The sequence below is a fragment of the Pinus tabuliformis genome, chromosome 2_1 (genome assembly GCF_031772625.1).
Source record: "Pinus tabuliformis cultivar Carrire ecotype Pingquan chromosome 2_1, CPIR1, whole genome shotgun sequence".
Classification (NCBI taxonomy): Eukaryota; Viridiplantae; Streptophyta; class Pinopsida; order Pinales; family Pinaceae; genus Pinus; species Pinus tabuliformis.
In genome coordinates this window covers 696,875,558-696,894,503 of record NC_142299.1, presented here as the reverse complement: position 1 = coordinate 696,894,503, position 18,946 = coordinate 696,875,558, and the positions used below count along the sequence as shown (strand labels likewise).

Here is an 18,946-nt window from a genome sequence, read left to right as displayed (position 1 = left end):
ATAGTTTGTTGAATTAATTGTGAGTTCAGTTAGTTAATGCATGCATACATGTAACTACTACACTTCAGATAACTGAATATTCTCTCATAAATCACTCATGCATGTCAATTCAGATAGAGACCCAATTGAGATCAGATGGAGGGACAATGTACTATCAGTTGGAGGAGTTTTCCTATATAGGAAACTCATCCATGCAGAAGGAATTATCTCCTTCAGGTTTGTGCAGTTATTTCAGAGTTCAGAGGAGTGTGTGAGGGATTATTACACACAGGTGGCAGCTTGAGGACTGAGGAGAAACTGCACAAGGAAATAAGAGCCTTGGAGGGAAGAGGAGAAGGTTTGTGAGAAGCCTTTGACTGTCTATGAGTAGCAAAGGGATTGTACTGAGAGCTGGATAGCTTGTGAGCTAAAGCTTTGTGTAATCCAGACATATTTCCACTTGTATGATAATACAGAGATCAGGGTTTTTAGCTGAGGCTTTCCCTAGACTATTTCTTCTGTGTTTCATGTGTATGATTCTCATTCTCATTTATATGTATTCTAATTGATCTTGCTCATATTCAATTAAGCTTCCAAAAAGTTTGTTGTAGAAGTAGATCTCATATTTTGCTTTAGTATATTGCATAATTTGTTGATCTACAGTGGGAATTTCTACAATTTATCCTTAAAAGCATCAACCAGTGTTTGTAATGAATTAAATGGTTATCTGGATTTTCCATAAACCAATATAATGCATCTTCTTCTAGGGAGAGAATAAAGAGCTTCATCTTTACATCTTCATGAATATAATTAGCTTTGCTAGTATATTTACCCAAGCAATTTGTAAAATCTTTGAGATGATCACTAGCACTAATCGCATTATTGTCTTGGAAGGAGGGAGACTTGTCAATGCCATGCTCTAGAAGATCATGAGGATAACCTTGAACATTAGCAAAGTCACAAGGAGAGGACAAGTCCATGATGTCTTCCTCAGGCGGGTCAAGAAAAAGAAAATGGATATCATGGAGGGCTTCTTGTCCGAGAAAAACAAGATGCTTACTAGAATTAAGCTTGTTTAATCGAACTCTAAGGGCATTTTTAGGATCCAGAGTGGGATTAACCAAGTTACATGGATTCCTTCTAGTATATGCTCTTGTGAAAGGAGGAATAAGTGGAGTAGCCTCTCAAATAGAAAACTAACCCTGGACATCCAGGTGCTAGTTAGTAAAGGGAAACCGAGAACAAGAAACTTGTTCTGGTGAGAGATGTCAAACCAGGAACATAAAAATTATATCCCTGGCAAAGACGCCAGAAAATGTTGTCGTTTGATGTGTACACCAAAGGCTCAAAACTCAGAGTAGGGGTCGTCGCTTTGATCCCTACTCACCCCGTTAAAGTTGTCTCCTGAAGCAGGATAAAGGGGGTAGTCCCTGAAGGTGAAATGAATGAGGAACTCTTTGAGAATCAACAAGTTTAGGAGATACAAATGAATGTCCTAGTAACTTGATTTAAAATTATGTGGCAAGTAAAATTATTAAGCACAACCAGTTAAATTATTACGATATATTCGTGATATACCAGTGCCTTGAGATTAATAAATACTTGTACAACAACGATTAATATGTCAAGTTATTAGATAAGCAATTGCTACCAAAATGAGATGTGAGACCTATCCTAGAAGAAATGCAAGATCTAATTTAAATTTGGAATGCAAGATCTTAGTTATTTTTAGTTATATGCCTAGTCTAGGTTAGAACCTTCTCCTCACTTGTTTTGAAGCAAGTCTCGCACAGGGTTGTAGAAAAAACTCTAAGGGAAGGAGACTAAGGCCTCATTAATGACACCTACACTAGAGTTCTAACAACCTAGATGTCTCCGTTCCTACAAGGGATTGTCCACAAGAGAAATGCAAGGCTATCTATTTTAACCACAATGAAAGGGTCAAGCATCGCAAATTGGGAGAGAAGGTGGCATTAAGTCTCTATCAACCAAGCTTATGCTTGGAGGTAAATTTTAATTATGCAATTATAATCTAGGATGATAGTGCAAGATGTCCAAATTAGGAATGCTTTAACAAAGATGAAAGTACTTAAATAAGATTAATCACTTGTAAGCAATATATCACAATTATCGCTTGTTAACCAAGATTACAATAAACAAAAAACGATAGTAATGCCTCCTTATTACTTATATGTGGTTATTAGAATTTCTCTTTCATTTATTATATTAGCCAATTAGAACAAGAGAGGTATTTAAGAGTGCAAGGACACAACTATAAGCAATTTAGATGAGATTGCTAACAATGAGCTGAGCTAATGAAATGCAACAAAAATATTAAACTAGGCAATGCAATTTGCAAAAGAGCAATGTTTATGCAAATGAGATGCAACTAGAGTTTAACCATGCAAAATGAGTTGCAAAGATTGAATGCAATTAGAGAGGAGAAACTAAAAGACAGTTAGTAAACAAACAACGATATCCTTGACAAGACAAGAGAGAAACCAATAGCAATGTCAATGTCCTTTTAGTTACCTAATTCCAATAGTAACCACTTCAAGAAGTGCACCAAACTTCAAAATAAACCACTATCAACAAAAATGAGCTCACTGTAGTATATATCAGTCCACCTAATGATGAGATTAATCCACAAAATCATTCATAATTAATCACCACATACAAGGAACACTATCAAATGCTCAAAATACTAAAAGGATGCCACTGAGATATTAGATCAGTAACTGTATAATCAGATCATACTTCCAATGACCAAGATTTGTCACCCAAATAGCAAGAAATGAGAATCAAACACTTATGATTATTCTTGTAATTATTGTGTTATTTTCTTAGTGTTTTTAAAGCTTATTATTAGGTGTCAATCTTATGGTTAGGGTCTACAATCAATGTTACGAAAATCATGATTGGGATAAAATCGACAAGGGTTCAAAAAAGGGAAAAATGGCAAAAATCAGCAAAACATTGACAACATTAACAAAAAAAAAAATCAAAATTTTCAATTTTTTTAGTATCTAAAAATCCACGATATTTTGACAATTTTTTGGCGATTTTTACGATTTTATCACAATTTTTACAATTTTATTGTGATTTTTCCACTTTGGAAAAATTATTGAAAATTTTCACAATTTTTTGGTGATTTTTATGATTTTATCACGATTTTTTTATTTTGGAAAAAATCGCCGATTAAATCGCCATGCAAAAAATTCACTATTTTCGCAACACTTTATGCAACAAAGTTCACTTCAGATCTAATTGTAGATAGACAATGAATGGGCCAAGGATGAGAGCAACAATGCCTTGGAGACCTACAGCCTAGCCTCAAAGGCTAGTATGCTAGGATGAAGCCTCAAATTTGCAATGTTTGTACCTCAAACAAGTGCCCAAACCTCTTGAAATCCTCCACGCTCTACCTGCAATCACCAATGGGTTAGCCTTAGGCTACAAACAAAGCGATCAAACCTTGAGAAAAAGAGGCCTCTAGGCCTGTGGGTAGGCCTAGAGGGTTAGTTGATGAGAGAGATGAGATCCCCAAGCCAAACAAAAATATAAAAGCCCTCCCACAAGTCTACAACAAAAGGTTAGTCAACAAATTGCAATGGATCAAACTTGTATTCGCTAATTTCTTAATGAAAACTACAACCAAACATTGACAAAGTTCCAATTAGGCCTGCAACACAAAAGAATTAGTCCCAAAACCAATTGCAATGAAATTTTGTAAGTCTCTAATGTTTGCGTTAGGGTTTTAGGGACCCAAAAGGGGTTGTGGCTAGGTCTCTAAGGGCCTTTTATGCCTGCAGCTAGTGATACAATCCCTCAAAACCCTTTGTGACTAGCTTGTAAAGGCTTGTAATAGGACATTTTTGGCCTCCAAGTGACTTATGGTGGATTTGCACTAGAAACAAGTTAGATTATGCCATAAATATGCTTTATAGCCCAAGAGAATTTGCCGATAAATTTTGAAAAATACCAAACCCGTATGAAAAACCCTTGATGCAATGGGAATAGCCCTAAAAGTGCTAGCACCCTCTAGATTTGCTTGAGCGTTGATGGAGGGAGGGGCTAGAATGACATATCTAGGCCTCCTAGTTTAGATCAAGCCTTGAATTCCACTCATCCTTCTCCCCTTAGTTGGACGACTTCCTCCAAGGATGATTCACTGCCCAAACCCTAGTCATTAGGCTAGGTGAGGGATTAAGCCTTCGACGAAAATGAAATTAGCCCTTGGTCTTGTGATGTAGCACCTGCAAAGTGACAAAAAGCTGAGAAAATTCAAATTTGAATAATAAACCCCACAAACTATTTACACTAGAAAAATAAAATACAAGGGTTAGTAAAATTATTTACAATATTCACAATAAAATTTTCAAGCTCTAATAAGTAGATCTATCTTTATTTGTACTATTAAATTTGAAATAATTGAGTAAAGAGATTTTTAATTTAGAGTCATGGCTAAGTCACTGCATACAAATCATTAAATAAACCTTGGAGAATTTAACACAATGGGATTTTAAACCTCTTGTCTTGGGAGTTGGTTGGTCAAACCTAAGACTTCCCCTCATGCCCAAGATCTGAATATCTATTGATCTCTACACACTTGAAATAAAGTTATTAGATCATAAGGGGCTAAATATACATTAAAACCCTCAAGATCTAGAAATAAATGCCTCCTAGATCGAGCGAGCTAGAACGCTTTTCTAAACCCAATACTTACATGTGCGAATAGATAATCCAATTGTTGGCTAATGAAATAATAACTTGGCGATTATATTCAGTAGATCATTAAGAACACAATTCAGGATAACATTACCACAAGAAGCAAAAAATGAACACCATGACGAGATGAACCCCCAAAGACTTTGATATTATTATTGCAAAATAAAAATTACATCGAGCAACATGACTCACAACTTGCTTAAGATTTTCTGATCAGTACATGATTGTTCAATGAGGAGCTCAATGGCTTCCTTATAGAGAAAAATGAGAATGTGAGAACCCTCCAAGTGGAAAAACGACTAGTTTGACTTGATCCAAGGCTTGATCCTTATCAAATTATTTTTAGCTATTGATAACTGCTACATAAATCCCCAAAGAAATTAGATCCCTTTGAAACTTGAGTTGGATGGGCCAAAATCGAACTTTTGGGTGTTTTCAATCCCTTGGAGAACCTTCAAAAAATAGAATCATCGTAACTTGAACATCAAATCAACCCCCTGGTCCAAGAAATATGATTTTGCTTGAAAAATAGTGCTTCTGGTGCAACGAATTTTTGAACTAGGACATTCTACCTTGGAAATGAGGCCTTTTAACTTTCACTTGATATTCCCTTTTTGAAAAAGATCCTCAATTATTTTTTGATATTTTGTTCAACTTGGAGAGATTATTTTTCTCATTTTATTTTTTGATAATTTATGGCTAACTTTATTTTTATTTTTGCGAGAAAGTAAATAAAAAGACTTGAGAGGGTATTAAGTGAGTCTAAACAACATTTGGCAATGGTGTCTAATTATGAGTGACCATTCACCAAAAAAATATTCCCAATCGACACTTTTACATCAATATTTTACATAGACAACCCTTTAAAAAGGGAATTTTAAAATAAGCATATGATCCTTTAGACTCAATCAAATTATGTGACACAAGACACATGGTCTAATATGATAAACATAGATAGACTCATTAACACTAGAACTCACCTAAGACCTTCCCAAAAATTCCACTCTAACTTTGAGGAGAATGCTCGGGAGAAAAACCATGCTAATTAAAATTCCACTCTAACTTTGGGGAGAATGCTTAATTAGTGTGGTTTAAAAAGTCCAGAGAGTGAAACAAAAACTAGTTAAAAAATTCCATAAAGTGAAACTTTTTGTTAAGAATCAAAGGCTTTCCTTGGCTTCATAGTAATCATTTTTATGATAAAATTCTTGGAATTGATGACATATTCATGGTCAACAAATGGCTTACCAGAGCTATTGCAACGGAGGAATATTGGTTTCAAAAGATGCAAGTTAGTGAAGGTGGCAGTGTTCTGCGGTCAACAGTACTTGCAAGCTTAAAAAGTCTCAGTGCATCCATACCAATTTTGGAAGCGCAGACATGAAGTCCCTCACCATCTCCCCCACCAAGAGCTTGTGTCTATACTTGCAGGTTTACTTTAGAAGATTCCGCGTTGAAGAGGATATTGCAGCAGATTTAATAGTTTATTGACACAGATATTGCATCGAATTTAGTAGCTTCTTGACAAGGATATTGCAGCAGATTTAATAGTTTCTTGACGAGGGCACAGAACCTGAATTTAATAGTTTCTTGACGAGGGCACATAACCTGAATTTATGTCCCCCTCTGCAACCCTTGTAGGTATGCATTCACTCAAAAATCCCTTGTAGGTATGCATTCACTCTTTTTAATGAGGGCACAGAACCTGAATTTATGTCCCCCTATGCAGCCCTTGTAGGTATGCATGCATTCACTCTTTTTGAATGCCATATTCAGATTAGAGCAAGTGGTCATTTTCCCATCACTCCTTAGCACCATGCATGAGGAGCCGAAAAAGTGGTCATTTTCCCTACCACCATGTTTGGCTAGTGACCATGGAAATATCATGAATTTCGTGGTGAGCCATTAGAAACATCGTCGTGAATATAGCACTGGAAACTTTTCTAAGAAACACGACAACGGTTGTGAATACAGAACTGAAAATCCATGGGGGACGAAGAATATCAAACTAAATAAATAGACAACCAAGACAAGGGGAAGGAGAAGATGTCAGCGCACTTGGTGAACATGCATGGTATACGTTATGACGGTATAGACAAATGGTCAATAGAAGGGCCCAGGCAGTGTTGTGCTTTTCCACGTGAGTGAGGATGATTAAGGTGTCGTGTCACCTAATTTTTCAAAGTGATCACTAAGGTGTCGTGTCACCTAGTGTAGTGAAGGAAACATGTATTGTAGTAGTTGAAAGGCTGGGCAGCCTACCGAAGTTCACAAACCCTCTCCTGTAATTAGTCAAGCTACGTCGACAGCCAGCCTACCACAACATAAAGGCACTGTAGGGGAAAGCGGAGATAGAAATCTAACTAAAATTGTAAAGGCGTTGTAAGTCTTTAATGTTAATACATTAGAAAGCCCTAAAACATTTCCATGGTATCACAATAAATACATTTTGAAACTGTTACTGCTACGGTAAAAACAGTGTTTGGATCACATGCTACGGGCAAAACAGGTTTTAGACACACGCATTGCATGGAATGTTCCAAACATGAATGAAAAAAGAAAATAATACATGCAGTATTGGTTATTATTATGCCACATTTATACACTTATCATGCTTTACATTTTAACTATGTGCAAGGATGAATAGGTAAACAAGTTAACAACGTACTGTTAACCATTTCTGGGTTTTTACAGAATGAAGTTATAATTGTTTAGTTAACGTAATTTTCCATTTTTTCCCTCCATATAAACAGCCCTTGGCATTTTTTCTTTTCTAAATGTGTTTGTGTGCACAAAATCGTGAAAATCTATCCCTTCTAATACATATATTGTGCTCCCACGTTTTTGTCCAGACCACAGGAAAATACCGAGCTATTAAACCATTATAAGTCTACATCAAGTCAAGCATGGAACATCATCGGCATACAGAACTTTTCTGAGTGCCATGTATCGATTTGAAGATAACTCCTTGTTTTATTAATGTTACACATATTTAGGTGAAGATGGATCCAAGTGATGTGAACTTGAGTATTTAAACTGACACCGTAAGTCCCTGGTTCTCTGTCACTTAACTGATTATTTAAGTTCACATTTCTTTAGTTGAATTTTGGTGGAATTTTGAAGCAAAGATTTAAGTTGGCTTTGTACAGATGTTCGGGACAATGGTACTGTCAAAGTCACGTAATTAAAAACTGGTACTAACATTGAAAATGGCAGCAGAGACAACATGATGAAGACTATAAATTTCGAATCTCATTGAGAGTATGTCAATCATTGTCCACAAATCCCCAAAATATCTTATTTCAACTGGATTTTCACTTAACTAAAGGTGTTGTGTTTCTCATTTAATGTCTTCCTCAAATCATTGTAAATGCAGGTATTGGGATCTCAACTGGAGCAAACCAGGAGGTCCACTACTATCTGATTCATAAGTTTACAGTATTGAACCAAAATTGTGGTTGAATGGACTCCCTGATCATGGAAATGGCAACTGAACTTCAAAAATATGTGATTGCAGGATTGAAGGTTGAGAATTTAGTGTGGTCGTGAAAACAGAGAACCAAGTTGAAGTATCATTCTTTCGAAACTGGGACAGAATTCCAAGGCACCACACAAATTCCCTTGAATATAGACATAAGGTAAGTAAAATTATGTAACATTTAGCCTGGTGAGTTAGCTTTAATATAGACATAAGGTAAGTAAAATTATCTAACATTTCGCCCGGTGAGTTAGCTTTATTTTGGGGGTTGATTTTTTGAATTTACTGTCCTTGGTGGGTTAGGTCTATTTGGGGATTAAATTTTTGAATTGATTGCCTCAAGTGTCTAAAAATATATCTACAGAACATTCGTTTGAATTTTATTTTTTTTAAAACCCTTAGTGGTCTGAATAAGGTTGGTAAAGGAAATGAACAGGCACATTGGAAATGGTAATTAAAGCCCCAAAAGCCCCAACTGTTGATAAACAGTATCTGGGGGCCTAACTTAGGCACATTCCAGTCACTCTGCTTCATGATAGAGTGTCAAAACTCCCTGCTATGACTCAGTTTGAGGTTGTAACTATCAATTCAATCAAGGCAGTATGTGTTACAACTGCTGCCAAGTCCAACTTGACCCTAGAAATGCATACTACGGCTGTTATCATGCTTAAGTCAGCTTGGATATGCTTACTAAAACAGCTGTGATGCACCAATAGGCACCAATCAGCATTATACATGCATGCCGAAATAAAAGCCTCTACTTCTCTTGCCATTTTATAAGCTCAAGGTTGGAAAGAAATATCCCGCCATCTTGTTTTCATGAGAAGTCTCGACGATATACATACCTCTCAACACCTTGCAAAATTTGCTCCATTGTTGAGGTGATATCTAACTGTGCTCAGTCTTCATTGATTGATTAAGAGTACTTTGGTTTGGCTTATGTATGTTTGTACTTTTCTTTAGAGGACTTCAACTCACCATTGACTTTACATCCAGGAGAATGGAACCTATGATTTCCCTTGCTACAGTTCAAGTTAATATTGCATCTTTTTAAGTTGTAGTGGTACTTCTTAAAGAGCAAGCTCCTAAAGTTGAGAAGCTGAAACCATATTTGGAAACAAACAAAAGTTAGAACAAAAATTATTCAATCCTTAACACCAAAACCTTGAAACGTTAACAGAACAACTTTTATCACAGTTACTATTATCATCAAGCACTGCCTAGATTAGAGCATTGACCATTTAGTAACAAAACCAAATACCATCGATCATCTAGTAGGTACAATAGAAAACCATGAAGTAGAATGAAATGGATCAGATAACAACAACAATCTAGTAGTTGCTAGGTTATAAACTAAATAGCAGGGAGTAGAATATGAAATGAAATAGGCCATTGTGACTCAAAAAGTTACAACATGCAAAGAATAATATTCACAAAATAGGGTATGTCAAAAAGTTACAACATGCAAAGAATAATATTCACCAAATAGGGTATGTTAATATTCACAAAATAGGGTATGTGTCTAATTTACAAAATAGGAACTGAAACACTGTAGTGAACTTAAGTCTATTCAGATGTTGAACCACTATGGCAGTTACTTTTGGCACATCCCAACAATCTCCACCTTGACAACAATTTTCCCAACTACGATATCTCATGTAGTTATTAGTGACTGCAAGAATTTTGAAACTTCATTCATGGTCGGACGGTTAGAAGGCTGCCCCCTTGAGCAAAATAATGCAAGCTCCAGGACCTTTCTGACCACCGCAATATCTGTGCAAGTTTCTATTATTTCTGAGTCCACAATGTCCATGACCCTATCATCTACTTCAGATTGTATCTGCATTCAAATGCCCATGTCAGTTAAACATACATTAGTTTTTCCTTTTCTTGCTCCATGCAATACCGCTAGACAAACAAACTCTACAATTCACAATTAAAGCAGATCCATATAATAGAAATCGTATTTTCTTACCAATTGAAGCAAATTAGAGTCATTATCCACAGCTTTCCTCCGTGTTATGAGCTCCAAAAGAACAATGCCATAACTGTACACATCAGATTTCTCAGTAAGCTTCAATGTCCTTGCATATTCCGGGTCAATGTAACCAATGGTACCCATTACATCGGTAGAGGTGTGGGTTTCAACAGAGGAGATACACTTGGAAATGCCAAAATCTGCCACATGTGCTTCAAAATTCTCATCTAAGAGGATGTTGGAAGTCTTTACATCTCTATGAATAATACGTGGGTTACAATCATGATGCAGATATGCTAGACCTTGTGCAGCTCCAAGAGCAATCCTTAAACGAGTATTCCAATCTATCCTATTTGAAGATCCTACATAGAAAAAGCATTGTTTAGATTCTCCAATTAGACCATTCCAAACCTTAACTATATATGAAAGGCTGGTTAGAATCTCTTGCTATCTTACATAACCTTTTACATATAAATTTCTCGACAAATTTTTCCATACAGTTTACTTACCATGTAAGATGTCCTTCAAACTTCCATTAGCCATGTAGTCATAGAACAACAAGTTTCCATGTGGAGAAAGAGAGTATCCCAGCAAACGAACAAGATTCCTATGTTTGATGCTTCCAGCAGTATTTAACTCAGCTTCAAATGCATGCAAGTTTTCTGGATACCGTGTATGCATTCTCTTAATGGCAATTGCCTCATGGTTCCTCAAAACACACTTATAAACTAGGCTTGTAGCACCAGATCCAATTATATATCTCTCATTCCAATTTTCCGTGGTTCTCATGATGTCTTCATATGTGTATCCTGTCAAGTCCTTTTGGAATATTATTAACCTTGGAAAATCTGCATAAGAGAAAAAAAAAATCATTAGTCAGAAACGTAGATATTGATGTTGAAAGAACACTTTTATTCTCTGATATTATTTAAAGAAATAGGAAATGAAGCACAATACCTTCCATTTTTCCTTTTGATACTTTACTAAATGGCTTACACTGATTTGCACAATCGAGTGCAATCATGATCACAGAAAATAGTCGATTTGCATAGCAGAAGACTATCATGATGGCACAAAATACTATCACTGACCCCAGTGAGATGCAAACAATCACTGGTGTTGAGAGAGAAGTTGTCAATTTACACAATCAAAACATTACAATTATAAATAAAGATAACTTGAAAGGATTGTCTCAAAATGAAACATTGTAAAATTTAATTCTCTTTTCAGTTTTCACCTTTTGATTGTTGGGAGTATATCCGACAATGTGATCCAGTCCAATTGCCACAGAGATCTGGATTTCCTAAAAAGCTGAGGGAATAATCATTCTAATTAGACAAATGAAAAATACCACTAATATTAGGAAATAATGATGAATTTTATTTAGAAAGAAATGGTTCCATTATATCTACACCTTGCTGAGGTAAACCTTGTAAAGTTATTTATTGTAGGAATATCTCCAGACAAATGATTATTGGAGAGATTTCTGTAAAACAAATGGGCCATCTTTAGTTCAAATTAGTACAAGCAAATATATGAAAACTATTTAAATAAAAATTTCATAATGAAATAAACTATAAATAGGGGTTGAATGAGAAGATTTCTTACAGTGTGGTAAGGCTGATGCAATTGGTCAATTGTGATGGCACCTCTCCTGATAAATTGTTGTTATTCAATATCCTGTAAATGACCCATGTTTAGAGTTATTGTCAAATTACTTTTGTATTAAAATTATAGTGAGGACAGGTACTTCTATGTTGGTTAAGTGTCATAGCACATAGAAGTCCTCCTATTTAATTAATCAGCCCAAACTTTATTATTTTAATAAAGTGGCTCTCATTAAAAAGTATATCAGTTAATTATTAATGCTGACATGAGAGAATAATTATTTTTAAGAATTATGTAATGAGAGAAAAAGAGTTTGGAGTTGAGTAACACATCATAGAGTGCTTAGTTCAATTAAGAGAGAGAAAAAAGGAGTTAAGTGACACATCATAGTGTTTAGTTCAGTTAAGAGAGAGACAGGAGTTAACTCCAAGATAAAAATAGCTAGAGTTATCTCCAAGAAAATCAGTCAACTGGAAGCAAGCAAGAGTTCACTTATGTGGACTGAACTCATGCATGGTGAGAATCCCAAGGAGGGTGCACTTCACTAAGAGACATGCATGGTGCTAATTCCAAGGGAAGTTAACTAAAGAGGTGGTGACTTTTGGCATGGATTTAAAAAGAGAGGAGAGGAGAGCTGGTGGTACAGGTTCCATGGAAAAAATGCAGAGAAAATACAACACAGAATTCAAGGCAGCTTGGCACACTAGGTACTGTTTTGGTACTATTTCTTAGACATTTTTAGCGAAGTTTTGGCATAGACTTCGAGGGCAGATTGCTGTTATTAACAGAAGAATTTTGTAGGAGATTTGAGGTGTTTTCTAGGGTTTTTATACACAGAAATCAAGGCTGATATGCTAGGTCGTCTATTCATGGAAATTGAGGCAAAAGTTTTATGTCTTCTTGTCATTTTCGGACAGAACAAATTCAAGTCCTATTATTCTGTAACTTCATTTTCAGATTTCTATCTCTCTGACTGAATAAAAAAACACTCTTGCTGGTTTTTCCCTTCAGGGTTTCTAGAATACATATTGTGTCATTTTTGTGTGTGTGGTTCTGTTAAATTTTCCACTGCAAATATGGTTAAGAGTTGTGTGTATTTAATTTTCAAGTACATGCATGTGTGAATTCTTAATGAAAATTAAATCAGCTGCAGAACCTTCAAGAAATTAACATGGTATTAGAGCATTAAAACTCTGAGAAAGAAATCAACACTTGACACAAGTATTCAGATCAGTGTTGCAGGAAACATCCCCCCCCCCCCCCGGATCAAAAGCCCGATCCGCGATCCGTACGGATCCTTGGGTGATCTGCCCTCCAAAACGCGTTTCGGAAAAACCGAAACGTGGATCGAGCTGAAAAATACGGTTCCTGCCATTTCAGAACCTTACAGTCCGATCCGCGTTTCGGTTTTCCAGATCCGTGTTTCGGTTTTTCCGAAACGCATTTTGTATAGAGATAATTGAGCAACTATATGCTTAGCACTGGTCCATTTGGGAGCATGCATGCAATTAGCGATTTCAGGATGATGATGATCGAGTTGAGATGCCATCCCCATCTGGTCCCTTGGTTCCTAGGTTCCATGGTTCAACACCAACAGCAGGGGGTTCATCTTCATCAGTTTCAGTGCCACAACTGCCACAGGCACCATCTTCTTCATTGCCACCACATGGAGGCCCACCACCATTTTCTTTTCATGGTGGAAGGAGGAGAGATTAGTAGATATATTCACAATTTACTACTTTTGTCATAGATTAATCATTAGACTTATAGGCTTGTGAATTTGAACCTTTTTGTCTTGGCGGTGACCAAGTGACCTATTTTGTAAACATGATTATTTGAATTTTGGACATGACAAATGTTGACAGTTGCTCACTTGCTAGATAAATCATAATATGCTCTATGTTTTATGTTTTATAATATATGCTTAAATGTTTTATGTTTTATAATATGCTTAAAAATTTGATGTATGTTTGTAATTGTTAGAATATAGATGGTTGATGCTCGAATAATTAATCATTGATGTACACACTAGTAACTACAATGGAATCATGGATGCCATATCTATATTGATTTATGCAAAAATATGCATGTTTTCATGTCTTCTACAACTAATTTGGTATTTGGGATGTTTGTTTTGAATATAAATGCAAATATATATATATATATATATATATATATATATAGCAGACTCTTCGCTTCTTAGATTTTTGGAAAATGACGCTTCCACGTCCCCGCTTCCAAAAAACGTCCCTGTTTCATCCCCACTTCGTGCAACATTGATTCAGATTAGTAGGGTTATTGTTTGGTAGAGCAAATAGGGTTACAATGGCAACCAGTGTCAGATATGAGGATAAATTGGAGGAAACCTCAAAGTTTGTTCAACGGAAAGTTTGGATCACAATTGTTCTCAAGGAGAACAAGTTATCGAGTTATGTCAGTACAGAGGTGATTCTGCGTAAATCAGATCCAATAGCTTTGGACCTTCATGAGGTGAAAGAAGGCAAAACCCAGAGAATTCTTTTAGATGGTGTGAAAGATCATCTAATCCCACACTTGGCTAAAAAGAAAACAACTAAAGACAAGTGGAACACTGACCAAACTTTATCAGAGTAATAACTAGAACAGGAAGATAGCATTGAGAGACAATCTCCATAGTATCAAGATGTCCAATGGAGAGAACATGACTTCTTACCTCACAAGGGTCACACAGGTTAGAGACGAGCTTGTAGCTGTAGGGGATACAGTTCTCGATGAAGAATTGGTACATATAGCCTTGAATGAATTTACCAAACAATGGAATGTATTTGTCCAATGCATGGTGGGACGAGAGAAGCTTCCAACATGAAAGGCTATGGGACGACTTCACCCAAGAGGAAACATGAGAAGGATCTTAAAATAAGGACCATAAGAAGTAGAGTGAGGGAGAAGAGAACCTTGCACTTGCAAGAAAAGGGAGGGAAAAACTAAGAAAGGCTCCAGTAGTGCCGCAGTTCTGAAAGGGGAAAAGAAGAAGGACATGAGCAAGATAAATTGTTTTGCACGTCGAAAACCGAGATATTACGCAAGCCAATGTCCAAACAAGAAGCAGAAGGAAAAGGAGAATTCTTGCATGGCAACTTCAGTAGGGATTCAAAGCTTCCTAGAGAGCCTTGAAAAGGAGTTTTCATTGTACACTTGTCTTTTTAGTCCAGTGACCAGAAGAGTGTGGTACATCAATAGTGGATTCGCATGTCATATGACTAGGGTTAAAGAATTCTTCTCAAACTTAACCCATAAAGACATAGACCTTGAGATAGAGCTTGGTGATGATGCCAGGTAAAATGTTATTGACATTGGCGCAATGGCATTTGAGAGGGAGTCTAGAAAGAAGATGTATGTGAAGAATGTCTTGCATGCTATCGACTTGACAAACTACTTGATTTCAGTCCCAGTGTTGGAAGGGAATGGTTATGAGGTAACTTTTATGGATGGGAAAGTAGTTATCCATCCTAAAGGTTCCAACATCAATTCAACAAGGGTGATTGGGATTAGAAAAGGAAAGCTTTACAAGCTTCAGATCGATTCAACTCAGGCACTGATTCATACTAGTATATAGATCTGTGTGAGCTATGGCACAGACAGATGGCACATTTGCACCACGGTGCACTTAAGGTACTACATGAGATTGTTACTGGACTTCTAGAATTCGCTAGAGAGCATCATAGAGTGTGATAGGTATGGAGGATACTATGAAAACATTGAGGGAGAGCAAAACTACAGAGGAATTCTAGTTACTTGGCACTTGGTTATGATCTCATAGGTTCTAACCCTTCTAGCTATTAGGAGGCTACAAACCAGTAGTGGAACGGACAAAGTTTGTTCTTCACGTTAAATACTCCAGAAGACTTGGAAAATGTAGATCTCCATTGAAATACAAGAATATGTATTAAATGTATGAATATGAATGATGATACAAATGAGAGTAAGGGGCCAGCTTATATACTAGGCAATGCCTCTTCATGGAAGGTCATGTCCCATTTAGACATGCCTCTTCAATATTACTTACTAATTAACTAATTGTTATTACAATTATCCTCATTATTTATATTTATATTATTTATATATATTTATTTGCAACATTGTCTTCCTCCTCAAAAAAGCTTTGTCCTCAAAGCTTGTTGATGCAAAAGGCTTGATCTCTTTTTTTGTTTCGAATATATTCTCATCTCGGCACTATCATCTTCGTTGATAGAAGTTGATATGATCTTCTAAGTGACAAACAAAACTGTCGTACTAAGAAGCGATCGGACCATCCTAAATTAGTCTTCTGTGAGACTTGGCAATTACTTGATAACTGAGATAACTTGTTATTGTCAGCCAGATTGTGTTGACATCATTTTCCTTCGAAACATAATTTTTTTGTTTATGTTCTATGTGATACGAATTCGTAAATTGATTGAGATGTTTGTTCTTGTGATTTGGATGTAGATAAGGAGTTATGTTGGTTTGCCTTGTTGAAGAATCTAGGGCGTGGAGTTAATGAGATTCTTCTTAACATGATAACTATTTGTGAGGAATTTAACATTTAGCTTATTAGCATTTTTCTCAACATTAGCGTGTCTTCTTTTTTTCATCAAATAGCTATCATAACAAAGAGACAAGGACACAAAATTTTGGCTTTCTGTCAAGGCTAAAACCTCTCCCTCTTGGAGAGGAAAACCTGCACAAAATTCTTCTTATAGAGATTCCAATTAACAAACACCAAGACCATGACCCTTCACTGATTGAGCCTACTCCAAGACCAAGGCACCAATCCTCTTCTTTGTATTGTTGAGTTCATCATCATCACTGCATCATGAAGACATTCATTAATGTTGCAACATCATTGTGCTTCCACTGAGAGACTCGTCATAACTATGAGCTTCATTGCTACTTCATCACACAGAGATCACAAACATCCTCTTTACCATGTATATTCTGAGACAGTGAGACAGTGATCATCAAAATTGTGACTGTGTTTATGTTAGATGAAGGCCAAGACAGTGAGATAGTGATCATCAAAATTGTGACTGTGTTTATGTTAGATGAAGGCCGAGACAGAGTTTCATAGAGATCCTTCTTGTCGAGGGTGTACACTTGTGATTGCACTTATCATAACACCAAACTTCTTATCATCTCTTTTCCACTGAGCAGTATACTACATCAGCAATGCACCAAGGCCTATAACAAGGAGGAGACTCAGAATTCTTTGTGAGATTTCAAGTGAGTCTGAGATGGTATCTATATTGTACTTATCCGAGAAAGTGCTCCTTCAAAATATGCGAAGTCACAGACCTGTACCCATCTGAGTTTCTTCAAAGAGATGTGAGATGCTTTTATGTTCTTTTGCGATGACCCCAGTTGCCTATTTATAGGTGTATGTTCATGCATTCAAGCCGACATGAATTAATGAGCTGTTGAGTCACTTCATTTGAGCCGACGTGTCTATTCTTTATATCAATTTTATTGGCCAACTTGACTATTCTCTTTAGCGTTTTGCTTGCTTGTCTTCAAGAGGATTGTGTTGGTCTTGGAGGGTTATTCTTGACTCTAGGTTGACTCATACACATTTCATAAATGACCAAGAAGAGCTCTTTGACTCTTTGACTTTCCTAGACCTATGGAATGAGCAAGAAACTCGTTCCTATAATCCACAAAATAAATTTTCTTTACAATTACAAAGATCAAAATTACATGTATAAATAATGAACCTAGTTACATTTTTTTCAACACTCCCTCTTAACTATGTTGAAATTTGCTACCAGAGGACAGGTGGTTCCCTCAGGCTTTGATCTTTGGCCTAGGGAAAAGTGTCCAAAATAATTTAATTTTCCTCCTAAAGTGACTTTATAATTTTTATAAAGTCAAATCTAATTTAAAAGTGACTTTAAGTGATAAAGTTACTAAAGTCTAATTTTAAAGTGACTTTAATAAAGTCAATGTAAAATTAGAAGGGAAAAGTGACTTTGGAAATAAATGACTAAGTGGGTCTTTATTAAAGTGGGGTGAATTAAAAAATAAAAAGTGAGATTTAAATGAGTATTTAATCTCAGCCCTAGATCTCAATTTATTTTAGCCATTGGATTTAAGGATCACCCAAAAGTCACTTAGGTTAGATTAAAGGAGGAAAAGGTCATTCATTCTTTCATGAGCAGATTGGAAGAAGGAGAGCAAGAGAGCAAGGGAGATTTTTGGACAGGGAGGAGAAAGAGGCAGCAACTTGGCACACATTCCAAGGCAGCATTTCAGCAAGTCCATACAACTGAGTTAGCATACAGTGAAAGGCAGATTTTTGGGCACGATTTTCAAGGAGGCCGTATAGCAGTTTGCACAGAAATCGAGGAGCATAAAACTGAGTTTGCTAGCACGATTTTCAAGGAGGCCGTATAGTAGTTTTCGGCACAGAAATCGAGGAAATCGTACAGCATAATTTCTGGAACTTGCACAATTTTCTAGGCAGGTTGTACAGCAGAATTTAAGGCTGAAAAATGGCACAGAAATCGAGGAGGACGTACAACATTTATTGTTGTTCAGATTTTGCTATTTGCAAGTTTTTCCAGTTGGCTGTGAGGCACGGAAAACGAGATAAGTTGTAAAAGTTTACTTGCTGATTTTTGCTGAATATTTCTCACTGTAAAAAGTATTTTCCAGAAATAAAAAAGAGCTCTCGAACTGGTTTTCCCCAAGAGTTGTAGGTGGTTTTTCCAGGGTCATCTTGACCAAAAATCACTGTGTTTAAATGTGTTGAATGGCTGTTTATATGTGCTGATTTTTATATTTCTGCGTTTTCCAGCATTCTGTAAAATTTCCAGAATTTGTGTTTTCAGCTAAAATTTATTTTCCAGTGTTGAATGTATGGATATGGGAATGGACATTTAACTATTTTGGAGAAATAAGGTGAAACTGAAAACCGGGGTGGGAAATGAGAAATTTTTACAAACTAGGGAGGTATTTACAATGGTACTTGGACATTCTCAATTTGAAGAATTTCTAAGAAGAATCGGATTGGTAACCCATCTAAATAACATCATATCAACCAACATTGTCACAGTTCAAGGACTTGACTAACAGCTCCATCTCTCCATGAGGCCATGAGCTACAATGTTGGCTAGACCAATGACTATAGACACCTTCATCATTGTCCCTCAAGGTATATA

General features: G+C 36.3%; 1 protein-coding gene across 1 annotated transcript in view; it reads right to left on the bottom strand.

The window, feature by feature from the left end:
* Positions 1 to 9,581: 9,581 nt before the first annotated feature.
* The window catches only part of LOC149202504 (uncharacterized), a 208,654-nt gene continuing 199,289 nt past the window's right edge, over positions 9,582 to 18,946 (bottom strand). The window contains exons 22-28 of the mRNA XM_089403179.1: positions 11,772 to 11,843; positions 11,578 to 11,649; positions 11,401 to 11,474; positions 11,121 to 11,294; positions 10,673 to 11,011; positions 10,161 to 10,525; positions 9,582 to 10,025 (exon numbers count right to left, since the gene is read on the bottom strand). Coding sequence (XP_089259305.1) covers positions 9,840 to 10,025; positions 10,161 to 10,525; positions 10,673 to 11,011; positions 11,121 to 11,294; positions 11,401 to 11,474; positions 11,578 to 11,649; positions 11,772 to 11,843 — 1,282 coding nt within the window. The 3' untranslated portion in view covers positions 9,582 to 9,839. The remainder of the gene's footprint in view (positions 10,026 to 10,160; positions 10,526 to 10,672; positions 11,012 to 11,120; positions 11,295 to 11,400; positions 11,475 to 11,577; positions 11,650 to 11,771; positions 11,844 to 18,946) is intronic.